The 19,370-nt window shown below is 50.1% G+C and overlaps 1 protein-coding gene across 2 annotated transcripts in view; it reads left to right on the top strand.

The window, feature by feature from the left end:
- The window catches only part of cxadr (CXADR Ig-like cell adhesion molecule), a 77,444-nt gene extending 59,793 nt beyond the window's left edge, over positions 1-17,651 (top strand). The window contains exons 5-8 of one of the 2 annotated variants that reach the window (XM_033032360.1): positions 1,679-1,801; positions 1,912-2,053; positions 4,030-4,219; positions 17,500-17,651. In XM_033032360.1, coding sequence (XP_032888251.1) covers positions 1,679-1,801; positions 1,912-2,053; positions 4,030-4,219; positions 17,500-17,559 — 515 coding nt within the window. In that variant the 3' untranslated portion in view covers positions 17,560-17,651. Of the gene's footprint in view, positions 1-1,678; positions 1,802-1,911; positions 2,054-4,029; positions 4,528-17,499 lie in introns of those variants that run through there. The other variant, XM_033032359.1, reaches the window with a different exon arrangement.
- The last annotated feature ends 1,719 nt before the right edge of the window (positions 17,652-19,370 follow it).

Raw genomic sequence — 19,370 nt, 5'->3', positions numbered from 1 at the left:
AGCAGTCTTTCCAGGTGCGGCAGAGGTTCACCTGCACCACCTCCAACCTCATCTATTGCATCCGCTGCTCTAGGTGTCAGCTGCACTACATCGGTGAGACCAAGCGCAGGCTTGGCGATCGCTTCGCCCAACACCTCCGCTCAGTTCGCAATAACCAACCTGATCTCCCGGTGGCTCAGCACTTCAACTCCCCCTCCCATTCCGAATCCGACCTTTCTGTCCTGGGCCTCCTCCATGGCCAGAGTGAGTCCCAGTGCAAATTGGAGGAGCAGCACCTCATATTTCGCTTGGGCAGTTTACACCCAGCGGTATGAACATTGACTTCTCCAATTTCAGGTAGTCCCTGCTTTCTCCCTCCTTCCCCTCCCCTTCCCAGCTCTCCCACAGCCCACTGTCTCCGCCCCTTCCTTTCTTCTTCCTGCCCCCCCCCCCCACATCAGTCTGAAGAAGGGTCTCGCCCTGAAACGTCACCTATTCCTTCGCTCCATAGATGCTGCCTCACCCGCTGAGTTTCTCCAGCATTTTTGTCTACCTTAACCTACAAACCCGCTCATCGTTTCACTGTGAGAAGGAAACTCAGAGATAGGCAGTGATAGATAAATTCTTGATTAGTACGGGTGTCGGGGGTTATGGGGAGAAGGCAGGAGAATGGGGTTGAGAGGGAAAGATAGATCTGCCATGATTGAATGGTAGATTAGATCCGGTGGGCCGAATGGCCTCATTCTCCTCCCGTGTCTTCTAAAGCTATGAATGGATTAAAGCAAATGCTTATCGTGACTCGTAGAGTGGTTGGAATCTGGAACAAACGAGCTTAGTTTAGAGATACAGCGCGGAAATAGGCCCTTCGGCCCACTGGGTCCGCACTGACCAGTGATCCCCATAAACGAGCAATATCCCAAACTTGTTCGTCTTTGGAATGTGGGAGGAAACCGGAGCACCCGGAGGAAACCCACGTAGGTCACGGGGAGATCGTGCGAACTCCGTACAGACAGCACCACCCGTAGTCGGGATGGAATCGAACCCGGGGTCTCTGGCGTTGCGAGGCAGCAACTCTACCGCTGCTCCACCGTGCCGCCCTGAACTAACTGAGAGGGCGGTGAAGGTTACCTTCGTGCAACATTTAACGAGTGTCTAGGTATACCGCTCAATTACCGCGGCTCGATTGCTTAGCTAGTCGACAGATGTTGCCCCTGAAGGGCCTGTCCCACCTGGGTGTCATTTTCGGCGACGGCCTGAGAAGTGGTTGTCGTGGGGTGACGCGTGTAGTCACGCGCGGAGTCTCCTTGCCACCACTGGATTTTGGAATGTTCAAAATCTTACCGCCACACCTGCATGTGGTATCATGCCGCGCACCCTGTGGCACGCTGACATAGCGTACAGCTTTGGTCTCCTAATCTGAGGAAAGACATTCTTGCCATAGAGGGAGTGCAGGGAAGGTTCATCAGACTGATTCCTGGGATGGCAGGACTTTCATATGAAGAAAGACTGGATAGACTCGGCTTGTACTCGCTAGAATTTAGAAGATTGAGGGGGGATCTTATAGAAACGAAAAAATCCGCAAAGTGGGACAGGCCCTTAAAATACCAGTTCAATCCTGACCTCCGGTGCTGACTGTGTGGAGTACGCAAGTTTAATTTTGCTACAGATTTTAAATAAAAGCCCCTCTTCTCTTTTGCAGATGTCTCTGCCGGAACTCTGAAAGTGAGGAACGCCAGCATGGATAACTCCGGGGTCTATAAGTGTACGGCGAAGAACAGGGTGGGAAGCTCGGAATGTTTCATCAGGCTCGCCGTCTCCTCCTGTGGGTATCCGCTTGCATCCGGCGACTTTCCATCCTCCCGGTTCTTCGAAACTTCCGCTCTTGCGAACGGGGAATGGCTCACTTTCCTTTCGTTTCCTTTCCGGGTTTAGCATCGAACAACGGCGGCAAGATCGCTGGGGCCATCATTGGTGTCCTCCTCGCCTTGCTATTGATCGCAGTCATCATCTGGTTCATCCTCCGGAGGAAGAAGAAGAAGACGACATATGAGAAGGAGGAGCCATTCGAGATACGGTAACTGCACTCATAAGGTCAATAAGTTCATCAGTTCGCGGAGCAGATGTAGGCCATTCGGCCCATCGACTCTACTCCGCCTGGTTTTCCAAAGGTGCTCCGGTTCACAATGTCATAAGTGATGCAAGCAGAATTAGGCCATTCGGCCCATCAAGTCTACTCCGCCATTCAATCATGGCTGATCTATCCCTCCCTCCTAACCCCATTCTCCTGCCTTCTCCTTATAACCTAATCTGAGGAAAGACATTCTTGACATGGAGGGAGTACAGAGAAGGTTCACCAGACTGATTCCTGGGATGGCAGCACTTTCATATGAAGAAAGACTGGATAGACTCGGCTTGTACTCGCTAGAATTTAGAAGATTGAGGGGGGATCTTATAGAAACTTACAAAATTCTTAAGGGGTTGGATAGGCTAGATGCAGGAAGATTATTCCCGATGTTGGGGAAGTCCAGAACAAGGGGTCACAGTTTAAGGATAAGAGGGAAGTCTTTTAGGACCGAGATGAGAAAATCATTTTTCACACAGAGAGTGGTGAATCTGTGGAATTCTCTGCCACAGAAGGTAGTTGAGGCCACAGTTCATTGGCTATATTTAAGAGGGAGTTAGATGTGGCCCTGGTGGCTAAAGGGATCAGGGGGTATGGAGAGAAGGCAGGTACAGGATACTGAGTTGGATGATCAGCCATGATCATATTGAATGGCGGTGCAGGCTCGAAGGGCCGAATGGCCTCTACTCCTGCACCTATTGTCTATGTTTCTAACCGCTGACGCTAATCAAGAAACTATCTATCTCTGTGGTTTCTTCCCACAGTCCAAAGATGAGCAGGGTTGTAGTTTAGTTTAGAGATACAGAGTGGAAACAGACCCTTTGACCCACCAAGTCCACGCCGACCAGCGATCCCCGCACATTAACACTATCATACACACACTGGGGACAATTTATAATTTTACCAAGCCAATCAACCTACAAACCTGTCCGTCTTTGGAGCGTGGGAGGAAACCGGAGACCCTGGAGAAAACCCACGCGGTCACGGGGAGAGAACGTGCAAACTCCATCCAGGCCGCACCCGTGGGCAGGGTTGAACCCGGGTCCCTGGCACTGTAAGGCAGCAGCTCCACCATTATTGGTTTTATCCGGGTGCTCCGGTTTCTGCCAACACTCCAAAGACAAACAGGTTTGTACGTTAATCAGCTTCAGTAAAATTGTGAATTGTCCCCAGTGTGTAAGATGGTGTTAGTGAGCGGGGGTATCGCTGGTCGGTGCGGACACGGTGGGCTGAAGGGCCTGTTTCCGCGCTGCATCTCTAAGCGAATCTAAAGACAATCAGTCTGAAGAAGGACCCAGACCCAAAGTGTCACCTATCCATGTTCTCCAGAGATACTGCCTGACCCGCTGAGTTATAGCCCTGTCCCACGGTACGAGTTCATTCCAAGAGTTCTCCCGAGTTTGCCCTGATTCGAACTCGGAGATTTACGGTAATGGCCGCTCGTCAGTACTCGCGGCTCTCGTGGACATTGTTCAACATGTTGAAAAATCTTCACCAGTCTTCCCGTGCTTACCCGCCGTTAGCGAGTTTTCCCGAGTACCTGCCGTTAGCGTTACGAGCCGCTAAGACGTCCCCGAGCTCCGACGTACCCGCTACGTTCATTCTCCGTGCTTACCACGAGTTTGATATTTTTAAAACTCGGGAGAGCTCTTGGAATGAACTCGCACAGTGGGACAGGGCTTTAACTCCAGCACTGTGAAACGTCACCTATCCATGTTCTCCAGAGATGCTGCCTGACCCGCTGAGTTACTCCAGCACTCTGTGAAACGTCACCTATCCATGTTCTCCAGAGATGCTGCCTGACCCGCTGAGTTACTCCAGCACTCTGTGTCTAATTCTGAAGTTGCCAAGTTACCTTGTATGCAGAGTTGGCGGGGGATGGCGATTCCTTAACTCTCTTTTTGTTTTCTGCCCTCTGGTTTTCACAGGGAGGATGTTCCCGCTCCAAAGAGCCGTGTTTCAACCGCGCGGAGTTACACCGTGGATTCCCAGCGTTCCTCTCTGGGGTCAATGTCTCCTTCCAACATGGAGGCCTACAAGACCCACTACGACCGACTGGCCATTGACGAGAATGAGCGGCCCCCCGCTCACAGCCCGACCCTCACCCCTTCCTTCAAGGTAGCCGCTCCGAGCCTCAGCCGCATGGGGGCCGTTCCCGTCATGATACCAGCACAGCACCGGGACGGTTCCATCGTGTAGCACTCAGCTCCCGGCCACCCCACCAGGCCCAACGCCAACCTCCCGACCCTTAACCCCACTCCCGACCCCAACGCCAACCTCCCGACCCTTAATCCCAAACCCAACACCCAATCCTTAAACCTAATCCTTGATCCCAACCCTTAATCCCACCCCCCCACCCCCAAATCCCTAAAAGCCACACCCAAATCCCAACCCATTCACCCCATCCTCAACCCCAACCCCGCCCCTATCATCAAGCCCCATCCCCCACCCCCAACCCAATGGCTGCCTTTGGCCGGACTGCTGGAACAGCGGGGGCCGTTTCGTGTTGAGAGTCCACCGGGCGGGCTGGAGCGGTCGCACGTTCTACCAGCCACGCTGTTCGGGAAGAGTCTGGGCGAAGCCGCCACCGTGTAAATTCTGTGTATAATGGCGAGAGTTGTGGGTGGTAGTTCTGTTCGTGTTTTACAAAGACTGTATTCTCCCCCTGAGCCGGTCGGGCGTGAAGCTGGCTCTCCAGCGCGCCACCGCACCCTCCTCTGGGGGCCCGCGAAGGAAAGCTGGGCGGGTCTGGCATTGGGGGACAAAGGGAGGAAACTGCTGAAGTTCCCAGCCAACACCCTCCAACATCGTGTTCAAGAAGGAACTGCAGATGCTGGAAAATCGAAGGTACACAAAAATGCTGGAGAAACTCAGCGGGTGCAGCAGCATCTATGGAGCGAAGGAGATAGGCAACGTTTCGGGTCGAAACCCTTCTTCAGTCTGAAGAAGGGTCTCGACCCAAAACATCACCCATTCCTTGGCTCCATAGATGCTGCTGCACCCGCTGAGTTTCTCCAGCATTTTGTGTCTACCTTCGATTTTACCAGCATCTGCAGTACTTTCTTAAACATCCAGAGACGCTGTCCTTTGGTCCCGCTGAGTTACTCCAGCATCTTCGGTTTATACCAGCATCTGCAGTTCTTTGCTTAGGCATTTCATGCTGGTTTACTGATGTTCTGGATGGATGCAGGATGCCTTGTGTTGCACTTGATGGCCATGTAGCTACAAGGAGTAAAATAGTCTCCACACTTGATGCATCGACCAGCAAAGCCCCCAGCATATACACCCAGTGTATAGAGCAGGCCCTATACCGCAAGCACTAGAATCAGCAATGGATTTTCCTTCATGCCATGCATGTTTATACTACACTTTAATTTAATTCTAGGGTTGGCGCAGTTGGTAGTTCTTCAAGTCAATGCCCGATCCTAGAAGGGTCCCATGCTTCCATGCACACTCCTCTCTCTCTAATGCCTGTCCATCCCCCCCTTTGGAAACTCTGTTTTCACGCTCCTACTGACAGTGAGTTCCAGATCGAAACCAAAAGTGCAAAAAAAAAAAAAAATTCCCTTTCCCATTTCCCATTTCCCGCGGGCGGCACGGTGGCGCAGCGGTAGAGTTGCTGCTTCACGGCGCCAGAGACCCGGGGTTCGATCCTGGCTGCGTGGAGTTTGCACCTTCTCCCTGTGACCCCGGTGTGTTTTATCCGGGTGCCCCGGTTCCCTCCCACACTCCATAAAGGCGTGCAGGTCTGTAGGTTCTTCTGTAAATTGTCCCTATTGTGTGCAGGATAGTGCTAGTGTACGGGGTGATCGCTGGTTGGTGCAGACTCAGTGGGCCGAAGGGCCTTTTTCCACACTGCATCTCTAAAGTAAGTCGGGATGCCCCTAGTGCGTAGGTTGTGAAACTGGGATAGTATAGAACTGGTGCACGGGTAATTGTTGGTTGGCACGGACTCGGTGGGCCGAAGGGCCTGTTTCCGAGCTGAATCTCTAAACTAAGCTCAACTGAATTAATGTAGACAAAAGTGCTGGAGAAACTCAGCGGGTGAGGCAGCATCTATGGAGCGAAGGAAAGTTGCAACATTTCGGGCCGAAACCCTTCTTCAGCATGATGTGAGGGAACTGAACTAATCTTCTATTTACCATTTACCCAAAGTTTTATGTACCTTAATCCTTGGCCCATCTACGAACGAGAATAGGTTCCAAATCTTCAGCTAGTTTCTTGTCCTTCCACCAAATCTCCTCCGAATCCCAGCTTCTGTGGTTGAACCATGCAGCTAAAAACCCTCATCCCTTTTATACACACACATATATATATTCCACACCCTTGGTCATGCTTCGCGTAGGTATCCATCCTTTAAGAGGAACTTATGGGCCTGTCCCACTTACGCAACTTTTTTGGCGAATGCCGGCACCCGTTATAGGTCGTGGCAGGTCGGCGAAAATGTTCAACATGTTGAAAATCCAGCGGCGACCAGAAAGACGCTACGACTCTTTGGGCGACTGAGGAGACGACTCGCGACCATACAGGCGACATGTCGCGGGGTGAAGCCTGTACGGTCGTGAGTAGTCGCCCAAAGAGTCGTACCTTGTTCTGGTCGCCGCTGGATTTTCAACGTGTTGAAAATTTTCGGCGACCTGTAACGACCCACGTGTCGGCAGTCGCAGAAAAAGTCGCGTAAGTGGGACAGGCCCGTTAGGAGGATTTGTAGCAAATTTTTAGCCCAACATCCCTAGAGCGGTCCTCAAATCCTGCTCAATTGCCTGGAGCTCTGGAATAAATCTGAGTTATATGCGCGTGTGTCCTAGAGTTTAATTATGTAAAATGTTTTGTTGTGAGTTTTCATGTTGAAGTGCTTTGTGGCTGGTTACAGTCCTGACTTGTCTGACCGTCTCAACCCTTGTTTTGTGTCTCATGGTACTTTAAAAATGGCCTGTCCCACTTACGCGATTTTCTTTCGGCGGCTCGCCGGCTCGCCGGCACCCGTCATAGTCGCGGCAGTTCGGCGGAAATTTTCGAAAATGTTGAAAATCCAGCGGTGACCAGACAAAGGTACGACTCTTTGGGCCGCAACTTACAACCAAACGGGCCTCACCCCGTGACACGCCCAGAAAGAGGTACGAGCGACACGCCCAGAAAAAGGTACAAATCTGGGCCGCTACTCACGACCAAACAGGCGTCACCCGCGACACGCCCAGAAAGAGGTACACGTGACACGCGGGGTGACGCCTGTGTGGTCGTGAGTTGTGGCCCAACTGCTCGTTACCTTTTTCTGGTCTCCGCTGGATTTTCAACATTTTCGAAAATGTTCGGCGCCCTGCCGCGACTATGACGGATGCCGCCGGCAAGCATCGCGTAAGTGGGACAGGCCCTTAGGCAGCATCTAGCCTGTTTTGGCTTATATGAAGGATATAATATTGCTTGGTGAGAAGAGTGTAGTGAAGCAAATGGCCAAGCGTTGCAGTTACGGCTTGCGTGCAAATCTAGATAGTTTCTAGCTTGAATAAACAATGTACTAGATCTTGGCTTTCACCCTCCAAGACCTGTTGGGCAGTTTGGTGGGATCAAGCCCAAGATTCTTTGTGGTTGCCCTTTTTGCTTTCGACTTGATTTTGTTTTACACTTCATCTTGGTCTATCGCTGAGTGAAATACAATTTGAACGCTGCAGTGGGCTGGACTTCGAGTACATCACTGAAACTAAGGGCGGCAGCGGTAGAGTCACTGCCTTGCAGCGCTTACAGTGCCGGAGACCCGGGTTCGACCCCGACTACGGGTGCTGTCCCGACGGAGTTTGTACGTTCTCCCCGTGACCTGCGTGGGTTTTCTCCGGGCGCTCCGGTTTCCTCCCACACTCCAAAGACGTGCGGGTTTGTAGGTATAATTGGCTTTGCTAAAAACTGTAAATATGTTCCCTAGTGTGTGTGTCTGTGTGTGTAGGATACTGCTAGTGTACGGGGCGATCGCTGGTCGGCGCGGACTCAGTGGGGCCTGTTTCCACGCTGTACCTCTAAGGTCTAAAGGAATGGGTGTTAATGTCCGGCAGGCAAGAGTAAGCTAAAATGCAGAGGGGAAACCAATTTTATAAAAGAGAAAAAGGTTCCCTTAAACTGACACTAAAGATGCTTCAAACTGAATGCGTGAGTTGTCCACACAAATCGTACGCACTGATATTTGTACCATCATTTGTTGTACTTTGTACTAATTTGTGTTTTATTTAGTTATAGAGAGGTGCTCTGTAATCATTGCTTATTCCTCTTGACAATTGAATGTGAAATTGGAATAAAGGTTTGAGATTATTTAGACCTCCTGGCTGTCTGGTATTTTGTAAAGTCTGTTATAGAATCGCAGAGTGATACAGTGTGGAAACAGGCCCTTCGGCCCAACCTGCCCACACCGGCCAACATGTCCCATCTACTCTGGTCCCACCTGCCAGCATTTGGTCCATATCCCTCCAAACCTGTCCTATCCTTGTACCTTAAATGTTGGGACAGTCCCAGCCTCAACCACCTCCTCCGGCACCTCGTCCCATACACCCACCACCCTTTGTGTGAAAAAGTTACCCCTCAGATTCCTGTTAAATCTTTTCCCCTTCACCTTGAGCATACGTCCTCTGGTCCTCGATTCCCCTACTCTGGACAAGAGACTCTGTGCATCTGTAGATCTGATATGGGTCAGTCGAAGGGTGTGGGTGGATGTCCTGAGATTTCAGTGTAGCATGGTCCGCAGAGTTCGTTCATTGCCGCTATCGAGATCTAGGAACTCTCTCCCCTCTAGGGGCACTCTCTCCCCAGAAGGATGGCCAATGATTTAATAAGACGACCGATTCACCCCGGCCCCAGATCGATCTGGCCTCAACTACCTTCTGTGGCAGAGAATTCCACAGATTCACCACTCTCTGTGTGAAAAATGATTTTCTCATCTCGGTCCTAAAAGATTTCCCCCTTATCCTTAAACTGTGACCCCTAGTTCTGGACTTCCCCAACATCGGGAACAATCTTCCTGCATCTAGCCTGTCCAACCCCTTAAGAATTTTGTACGTTTCTATAAGATCCCCCCTCGATCTTCTAAAATCTAGCGAGTACAAGCCGAGTCTATCCAGTCTTTCTTCATATGAAAGTCCTGCCATCCCAGGAATCAGTCTGGTGAACCTTCTCTGTACTCCCTCTATGGCAAGGGTCGCCATGTATAGGGCGCTGAAAGGGTTACAAAAGTATTCAATATTACCCTGGTGGACCCTCTTCCTTCTCCGCCCTCCCGCCCCAAGGTTGGGTCCCTATTTGTTCTCGGCGGGCACCCTTTCTCCTGCAAGCAAACACGGCTGAAACAAAGTCCTATAAAGGCTGACTCATGAAAGATATGTTAAAGGTCGACTATAAATACAAGCTGTGTGTGTGTTTCTTTGTCAATGGCTTTTAATGCCAGGAATCACTAGTCATTGCAAACACAGCAAGCCTGTGATCAGTGGTGACCCACAAGGATAGATTCTGCTCTCCCTGCGATGAAACAGCTGATGTAGAGAGACTGGTAGACTAAAAATGCCGGAGAAACTCATCGGGTGAGGCAGCGTCTATGGAGCGAAGGAATAGGTGACGTTTAGGGCCGAGACCCTTCACACACTCACCCGCTGAGTTTCCCCAGCATTTTTGTCTACCTTCGATTTTCCCAGCATCTGCAGTTCTTTCTACAACATGTAGAGAGACTGGGTTTGTTGGCATCAATCCATCCCCCTCCATTGTCTAATCTTTACTGAATAAAACTGACCTCATTGTCGATTCCTTGTTCTCGTTTGTTACTTGGTACGTACAATGTTTTGCTTTGTTCCTTCCCCCTTCTCTCGCAGTGAAGGGCCCTTTTCAAAAGACTGCTTCCATCTGGGTTAACGACACTCCCATTCTCCGCCCCACCTGTGGTCAAATTACACAAGGGAGCGAAGGCTGATTTCTTGGGAGAAAAGCTGGCGGAAGGCCCACCTCAAGACATCCAGTAGACACAGGACAGGAACAGACTCTTCGGCCCACAGAGTCCTTGTTCAACATGATGCCCAAGTTATATGTAGGAAGGACTTGATTAGTACGGGTGTCAGGGGTTACGGGGAGAAGGCAGGAGAATGGGGTTAGGAGGGAGAGATAGATCAGCCATGATTGAAGGGATAAGTAGATTTTAGTTTTGAGATACAGCGTGGAAACAGGCCCTTTGGTCCACCGAGTCCACACTGACCAACGATCCCCGCACACAAACTCACTGCCCTACACACACTAGGGACAATCTTACACACCCACACACACACTAGGGACAATCTTACACATCCACACACACACTAAGCCAAATTAACCTACTTACCTGTACGTCTTTGGGAGTGTGGGAGGAAACCGAAGATCTCGGAGAAAACCCACCAGGTCATGCGGGGAGAACGTACAAACTCCGTACAGACAGCACCCGTGGTCGGGATCGAACCCGGGTCTCCGGCGCCGCAATCGCTGTAAGGCAGCAACTCTACCGCTGGGCCACTGTGACCGCCCACAGCGGGCTGATGGGCCGAATGGCCTAATTCTACAACCTGATGGGCAGAATGGCCTGATTCAACACCTATTCCTTATGACGTCTAAAGACGTGCAGGTTTGTAGGTTAATTGGCTTGGTATAAGTGTACATTGTCCCTAGTGTGTGTGGGAAAGTGTTAAGGGCCTGTCCCACTGTACGAGGTAATTCAAGAGCTCTCCCGAGTTTAAAAAAAAATTAAACTCGTGGTAAGCTCGTAGAATGTACGTAGCGGGTACGTCGGAGCTCAGGGACGTCTCTTAGCGGCTCGTAACGCTAACGGCAGGTACTCGGGAAACGCGGTAAGCTCATGAAGACTCGTGAAGATTTTTCAACACGTTGAAAAATGTCCACGAGAGCCTCTAGTACCTACAAGCGGCCATTACCGTAAATCTCCGAGTTTGAATCAGGGCGAACTCGGGAGAACCCTTGAATTAGCTCGTACAGTGGGACAGCCCCTTTAGTGTGCAGGGATCGCTGGTCGACGTGGACTCGGTGGGTCGAAGGGCCTGTTTCTGCACTGTATCTCTAAACTAAACTAATCTAAACTTACATTTCTGGGCTGAAGGCGATGAAGTGTTATTGTGGAATGAAAGTGGTAGTGAAGTGTGATTAATAATACTGCACCCAGACATCTCTCACCCACAAACAGCTTGCTTCTTTCAAGATGCTCTTTACGAGCCAATTTTTCCAAGGCCTTTCACCCTTCGGTAGTAATGAAGGCAAACGCAATGCTATCATTTAATTCAAGAGGCCTGGATTACAAAAACAGGGATGTAATGCTGAGGCTCTATAAGGCGCTGGTCAGGCTGCATGTGGAATATTGTGAGCAATTCTGGGCCCCATATCTGAGGAAGGATATGCTGGCTCTGGAGGGGGTCCAGAGGAGGTTTACGAGAACGATCCCAGGAATGAGTGGGTTAACCTACGATGAGCGTTTGTCGGCACTGGGGCCTGTACTCGCTGGAGTTTTGAAGAATAAGGAGGGGACCTCATTGTAACTTACAGAATAGTGAAAGGCCTGGATAGAGTGGATGTGGGGAGGATGTTTCCACTAGTGGGAGAGTCGAGGACCAGATGTCACAGCCTCAGAATTCAGGGCTGTTTCTTTAGGAAGGAGATGAGGAGCAATCTCTTCGATCGGAGGGCAGGAGGTATTACAGAGGGATGAAGAGGGGACCAACGGTATTTCCAGGGTGCTTTGTAACATTGCCTTCACTTTGCGGCAACTCTTTTGTGTATTGTTTATGCAGAAACAAAGAATGTCACTGTGTCTTCACAGTACAGGTGACAATAAAGCATCTATCTATCCAGCATAGAAATGTCAGTATATATTAATTTAACAGTGTATTGGCTGCCCAGATCAGCCTTCACTGTGTCTAAAACACAAGGTCACTGATGTTTCTGAAGACACAGTACACAGGGAACAGCAGATGTAGATTTACAGAATAAAATAGGGTGGCACAGCGGTAGAGTCACAGCATTGCAGAGCCGGAGACCTGGGTTCGATCCCGACTACAGGTGCTGTCTGTACGGAGTTTGCACGTTCTCCCTCCGTGACCGTGTGGGTTTTCTCCGAGATCTCCGGTTTCCTCCCACACTCCAAAGATTACCATACAGCTTTGTTGAATAATTGGCTTGGTATGTAATGCCCCTGTCCCACTTAGGAAACCTCTGGAGACTTTTCGCCCCACCCAAGGTTTCCGTGCGGTCCCCGGAGGTTGCAGGTGGTTGCCGGAGGTTGCAGGTAGTGGAAGCAGGTAGGGAGACTGACAAAAACCTCCGGGAACCGCACGGAAACCTTGGGTGGGGCGCAAAGTCTCCACAGAGGTTTCCGTTCAGGTTTCCTAAGTGGGACAGGGGCATTAGTGTAAATTGTCCCTAGTGTGTGTGGGATAGCGTTCATTTGCAGGGATCGCTGGTCGGCTCGGACTCGGTGGGCCGAAACACAAGAGACCGCAGGTGCTGGAATCTTGAGCAAGGAAATATATAGCTTTAGACTTTAGAGATACAGCGTGGAAACAGGCCCAACGAATCCGTGCCGACCAGCGATCACCCCGTACACTGACACCGTCCTACACACTACGGATATGTTGCAGCTTACCAAAGCCAATTAAAGGGCCTGTCCCACTTCACGACCTCTGCCGAGTTTGCCCTTGACTCGTACTCGCAGCATGGTCGTCACGAGGCTGTTGGAGTTCGTAGCGGGACGTGATGCTAGTCGTAGGTACTCGTGGCATCAAGTAGGTCGGGGCGTTTTTCTAGCCTGATGAAAAATGTCCACGAGTAAAAAAAGTCGTGAATTAGGTCGTGAAAGTGGGACAGGCCCTTAGCCTACCAAACCGAAGATCTTGGAGGAAACCCACGTGGTCACGGGGAGAACGTACAAACTCCGTACAGACAGCACCCGTAGTCAGGATCGAACCCGGGTCTCCAGCGCTGTGAGGCAGCAACTCTACCCTCGTGCCGTCCCAAAGCTATGCTTTCACGTTTGACATTCCCACCCTGGGACTGTTTAGTTTCGAGATACAGCGAGGAAACAGGTCCGTGCCGACCGGCGCTCAAACACCACCCCCACACACACTGCGGACAATTTTACAACATACTAAAGCCCATCAACCAACAAACATGTACGTCTTTGGAGTGTGGGAGGAAACCGGAGCACCCGGAGAAAACCCACGTGGGTCACGGGGAGAACGTGCAAACTCCATTGGAATTTCATTCATTCCAAACTGCCAATTCCACCCTGGGATAGAATGGTTCAAACTGCCCGCTCTATGTATATGCCTTTCATAATGTTCTAAGCTGCTTTTTACGGTCAAGGTTGAAAGATGACGTCTCCTACTCCCATTGATGTACTGGGATGAACAGCAAGTTGAACAAAAGTGTTTTGTACACAGTGGGGACTTTAACTTGCCAACACTGGCAAACAAATGCTAGGGTATTTCTCAGTAAATATTGTTCAGTTTCCGCCTAGCTCATGTAGCGGGCTACTTGATATGCCGGTTTTCATTTGTTTATAGAGTACAAACTAACCAGAAGAACCAGTTTGCAAAAGAACAGATCCACCCATGTCCGTATGATCACTTGGAATAGTTTGGAGATTAACACACACACAGAGTGCTGGAGTAACTCAGTGGGTCAGGCAGCATCTGTGGAGAACATGGGTAGGTGACGTTTCACAGAGTGCTGGAGTAACTCAGCGGGTCAGGCAGCATTTCTGGAGAACATGGATAGATGACGTTTCGGGTGGGGAACCTTCTTCAGACTGAGACTAAGCTATTAACCAGCATCTGCACTCTTTTGTATCTGCTGTATTGTTTAGGGTTTTTCTGAAAATACCCGTTCTGGAGTTTTTTTAAATATTTCCGTGATTGTATCAAAACAATTCCAGGCATCTCAACGTCTCTGGGTGAGGCTCGAACTCTAGTCAACTAACTTAGGTTTAGCGTTAGTGTGCAGGGATCGCTGGTCGGCACGGACTCGGTGGGCCGAAGGGCCTGCTTCTGTGCCATATCTCTAAAGCAATCTAGACTAACAGAAAATAGACACAAAAAGTTGGAGTAACTCAGCGGGCCAGGCGGCACTTCTGGAGAGAAGGAATGGGTGACGTTTTTGGTCGAGACCCTTCCAAAACGTCACCCATTCCTTCTCTCCAGAGATGCTGCCTGCCCCGTTGAGTTACTCCAGCTCTCTGTGCTGTGTTGGCCTACCTAAACCGGGATCTGCAGTTCCTTCCTGATGTAAACTAACCCCTCATTTGCTTACACAGAAAGGTGGCGAACACCTTTAATTAAAAAATATGCTTCATGTGGCCAGAACGATGACGTTTGACTTTTTAAATGTGTCAGAACGCCATGCCAATGTGGACTAACGTCACTAACAACACACCACACCTTTCGTCATTCCAGAATGTCCCAGGAAAGGAATGGAAATCCATAAGTCAGGGGAAAAGGTGAAGGAACGACACGGAAATAAGATGGGAAGATTGCAGTGATTATTTACGAGGATGTTGCCGGGACTTGTGAGCTACAGGGAGAGCTTGGACAGGCTGGGACTTTATTCCTTGGAGTGCAGGAGGCCGAGGAGTGATCATATTGAGGGAAATAGAAAGGGAAATAGCATGGAATAATTTACCCAGAGTAATGGAATCAAGAACCAGTGGAGTTGGTTTAAAATGAGAGGGGAATGATTTAACCGCAGCGTGAGTTACAAGTCAACAGACAATAGACAATAGGTGCAGGAGTAGGCCATTCGGCCCTTCGAACCAGCACCGCCATTCAATGTGATCATGCCTAATCAGAGTCTCTTGGGACTCTGCAACGAGATCCCATGTTTGGTTCAGGATGTGTTCAAGAGAGAGGCCTACTCCTGCACCTATTGTCTATGTATGACAATACTGGAAAGCATTTTAGTCTTGTTTAGTTTGGAGATCCAGCGTGGAAACAGACCCTTCGGCACCACTGAGTCCGCCCCGACCAATGATCACACGTACGCTAGTTCTATCCCGCACACACTAGGGACAATTTACACAAGCCAATTTACAAACCTACAAGTGTGGGAAGAAACCGGAGCACCCGGAGAAAACCTCACAGGAAAAATGTACAAACTCCGTACAGACAGCACCCATAGTCAGGATCGAACCTGGGTCTCTGGCGCTGTGAGTCAGCAACTCCACCGCTGAGTTTTCTGAGTTGGCAGTAACGCGTTGGTGTGCAAAGAACCACCTGATCAGGATTAGCCAGCCCAGCCCATTGCATTTCCCCATTGAGTACGTAAGCAAATGCTGTTTTGTTGTTGAGCTGAGAGACGCTTTCATTATGTGCCTGGTAACTAGATCACAAGGAGACAGGGGCGGGCTGAGAGACAGGGCGGGACAGGGCTTGGCATTGGTTAATTGAGGGTGCTCTCTAATTGCAACCTTCCAACCTTGTCATCAGTCTGAAGCAAAGATCCTACAGCGAGCAAGATAGTCCACTCGACGAACAAGACATAGTACGGTCATGGGCAGATTCATGGGGTAATTTTCGGCCCCATTTCCGTAACCGGCTTCCGTCTCCGCGCCAAAGATCCCGTAGCGGCGCAAAGATACTAGTGCGGAGACGGAAGCCGGTTACGGAAACATCCTCGTAAAAATAAAAGTTATTTGGTAAAAATCTTCTCCTCATTTACAGAATTTAAATTTATTAACACAAACTGTTCCCCCGCGACGTTGATTACACTGCGGGTCAGGTCGGGTCGGGTCAGGTCGGGTCCGGTTACAGGAAAAAAGGCCCACGTTCCGTTCCATTGCGTACTATGCGTCAGCCCATTGCATTTAGCAGGAGTGGTCTATCTTGCTCTGCTATAGGATCTTTGACCAGGGCAGCATCAGTTACTGGGTGGATGGCTTTGATGCCCGCAGGGAAAAGCTTCAGTGGGCAGTCATTCACGATTTGTGGGAGCCAGTACAAGCCGTCATATACAACAGATAATCTGCTGACATTTTCGCCACCTCCAACGGGATCCCACCACTGGCCACATCTTCCCATCTCCTCCCCTGTCGGCTTTCCGCAGAGACCGCTCCCTCCGTAACTCCCTGGTCAATTCGTCCCTTCCCACCCGAACCGCCCCCTCTCCGGGCACTTTCCCTTGCAACCGCAGGGAATGCTACACTTGTCACTTTACCTTCCCCCTTGACTCCATCCAAGGACCCAAGCAGTCTTTCCAGGTGAGGCGGAGGTTCACCTGCACCACCTCCAACCTCATCTATTGCATCCGCTGCTCTAGGTGTCAGCTGCTCTACATCGGTGAGACCAAGCGTAGGCTTGGCGATCGCTTCACCCAACACCTCCGCTCAGTTCGCAATAACCAACCTGATCTCCCGGTGGCTCAGCACTTCAACTCCCCCTCACATTCCCAATCCGACCTTTCTATCCTGGGCCTCCTCCATGGTCAGAGTGAGGCCCACCGCAAATTGGAGGAGCAGCACCTCATATTTCGCTTGGGCAGTTTACACCCCAGCGGTATGAACATTGACTTCTCCAATTTCAGGTAGTCCTTGCTATCTCCCTCCTTCCCCTCCCCTTCCCAGCTCTCCCACAGCCCACTGTCTCCGCCCCCCCCCCCTCCCACACATCAATCTGAAGAAGGGTCTCGGCCTGAAACGTCACCTATTCCTTGGCTCCATAGATGCTGCCTCACCCGCTGAGTTTCTCCAGCACTTTTGTCTACAGCAAATGCAAGTGCATTGTAAAGTTGATGAACAGTGACACCTAGAGGTGGAAGATAGACACAAAATGCTGGAGTAACTCAGCGGGGACAGGCAGCATCTCTGGAGAGAAGGGATGGGTGATGTTTTGGGTCGAGACCCTTCTACAGACTGAGAGCCAGGGGAGTATAGACGGTGATGTGGAGAGATATAGAACAAAAGAATGAAAAATATACACAAAATACGTTCTCCAATGATCTGCGTAGATTTTCTCTCCCGTTTCCTCCCGCACTCCAAAGGCATGTTGGTATAAAATGTATAATTGTCCCTAGTGTGTGTGGGATAATAGACAATAGGTGCAGGAGTAGGCCATTCGGCCCTTCGAGCCAGCACCGCCGTTCAATGTGATCATGGCTGATCATCCACAATCAGTACCCCGTTCCTGCCTTCTCCCCATATCCCCTGACTCCACTATCTTTAAGAGCCCTATCTAGCTCTCTCTTGAAAGCATCCAGGGAATTGTCCTCTACTGCCTTCTGAGGCAGAGAATTCCACAGATTCACCACTCTCTGTGTCTCTAAACTAACCGAAAAACTGCTGGATTTCCAGCATGGACTAGATGGGCCGAAGGGCCAGTTTCTCTGTTTTACGACGTTTCCCTTCCTTTCAGGACAATGGGCAAGGAGCAGAAGGAAAGTCGCAGGGATACAACTCTATGTCCATCGTGTGAACCAGCTGCCCGTGGCGTGGGATCTCACTCACGTGATGAAGGCGACCAAATGAAGAAGGAAGACATATTTATCTTTTGGATACTTATCTTTAGAAAGAAAACAATCGCATCAGTGCACCTAATCAGGTGACTCAGTTGATTTGATTTTAGTTTAGAGATACAGCGCGAAAACAAGCCCTTCGGCCCACCGAGTCCGTGCCGACCAGCGATCCCCGCACACCAACACTATCCTACGCACACTGTACAATTTTTACCAAAGCCAAATTAACCTACAAACTGTACGTCTGTGGGAGGAAACCGGTGAACCCGGAGAAACCCACTCGGTCACAGGGAGAACAGAAACATAGAAACATAGACAATAGGTGCAGGAGTAGGCCATTCGGCCCTTCGAGCCAGCACCGCCATTCGATATGATCATGGCTGATCATCCAAAATCAGTATCCCGTTCCTGCTTTCTCTCCATACCCCCTGATCCCTTTAGCCACAAGGGCCACATCTAACTCCCTCTTAAATATAGCCAATGAACTGGCCTCAACTACCTTCTGTGGCAGAGAATTCCACAGATTCACCACTCTCTGTGTAAAAAATGATTTTCTCATCTCGGTCCTAAAAGACTTCCCTCTTATCCTTAAACTGTGACCCCTATTTCTGGACTTCCCCAACATCGGGAATAATAAAGTACAAGAATTTTGTAACGTGCCAACTCCGTACAGACAGCACCCGCGGTCAGGATCGAACCCGGGTCCCTGGCGCTGTGAGGCAGCAACTCTAACGCTGTGTCACCGTGCCGCCCTCAAAGATTGACGATGTGTCTCAAAAGACGAGACATCTTCCTATAGCGTCTCCATACTGTTGCATTTTCCTCGAGTTCGTCACCTATTTTTTATTTGCCTTTCGGGAATTTGGGTGTAAGATCATTTTGATGATTAATAAAACCTTTTTTTTTTTTAAAGTGGAGCCTCTGTTTTATTGCTGGTGTAAACACAACACTCTGAGATCACCAGCGGTGGTAGTGGTAGATTGATGCATTCACGCAGAGTTAGGAAACAACGAACCTGAAGATTTAGATTTACAGCACCTAAACAAACCTAACTTGGCCAATGCCAGCCAAGACGTGCCCTAGAGAGAGAAAGGATGGGCAATCTCTCCTGAAAGAGATTGGGGAACCTTTTTTCAAATACTAGAAGGCATAGCTTTAGGGTGTTAGAGTCAAATAGCATGAAAGGCCTAACTTGGACATGCCGGTCAAGATGCTCTCTAGACGTGAGGACATTGAAATACTCTTGGTAGATACAGGATTGAGAAAGCGTGCAGGAAGGAACTGCAGATGCCGATTTAAACCGAAGATAAACACAAAAAGCTGGAGTAACTCAGCGGGACAGGCTGCCTATCTAGAGAGAAGGAACGGGTGATGTTGCGGGTCATTAAAAAAGACTGGTCTGCCCCAACAGCTGCTGACAACCTTCTACCGCTGCACCACAGAGAGCATATTAACGTATGGCATCTCTGTGTGGTGTCTCAGCTGCACGGAGGTGGAGAGGAGAGCTCTTCAGCGCGTCGTCCACAGAGCGCAGAGGATCATTGGGACACAGCTACCAGCCTTGGAGGGCATCTACCACACACGGTGCCTCAGGAAGGCCGTCAGCATCCATAAAGACTCCTCACACCCTTGTAATGGACTGTTTGAATTACTTCCCTCCGGCAGACGTTACAAGGCTTTCTACGCCCGTACCTCCAGACTCAGAAACAGCTTTATTCCAAGAGCTATAGCGGCTCTGAACCGGCCCTGCTGAGTGCCCCCCATCCCCCCT

This window comes from Amblyraja radiata, chromosome 14 (genome assembly GCF_010909765.2).
Source record: "Amblyraja radiata isolate CabotCenter1 chromosome 14, sAmbRad1.1.pri, whole genome shotgun sequence".
Taxonomy (NCBI): Eukaryota; Metazoa; Chordata; class Chondrichthyes; order Rajiformes; family Rajidae; genus Amblyraja; species Amblyraja radiata.
The sequence above is the reverse complement of the archived record's forward strand: the minus strand, read 5'-3'. Positions and strand labels throughout refer to the sequence as shown.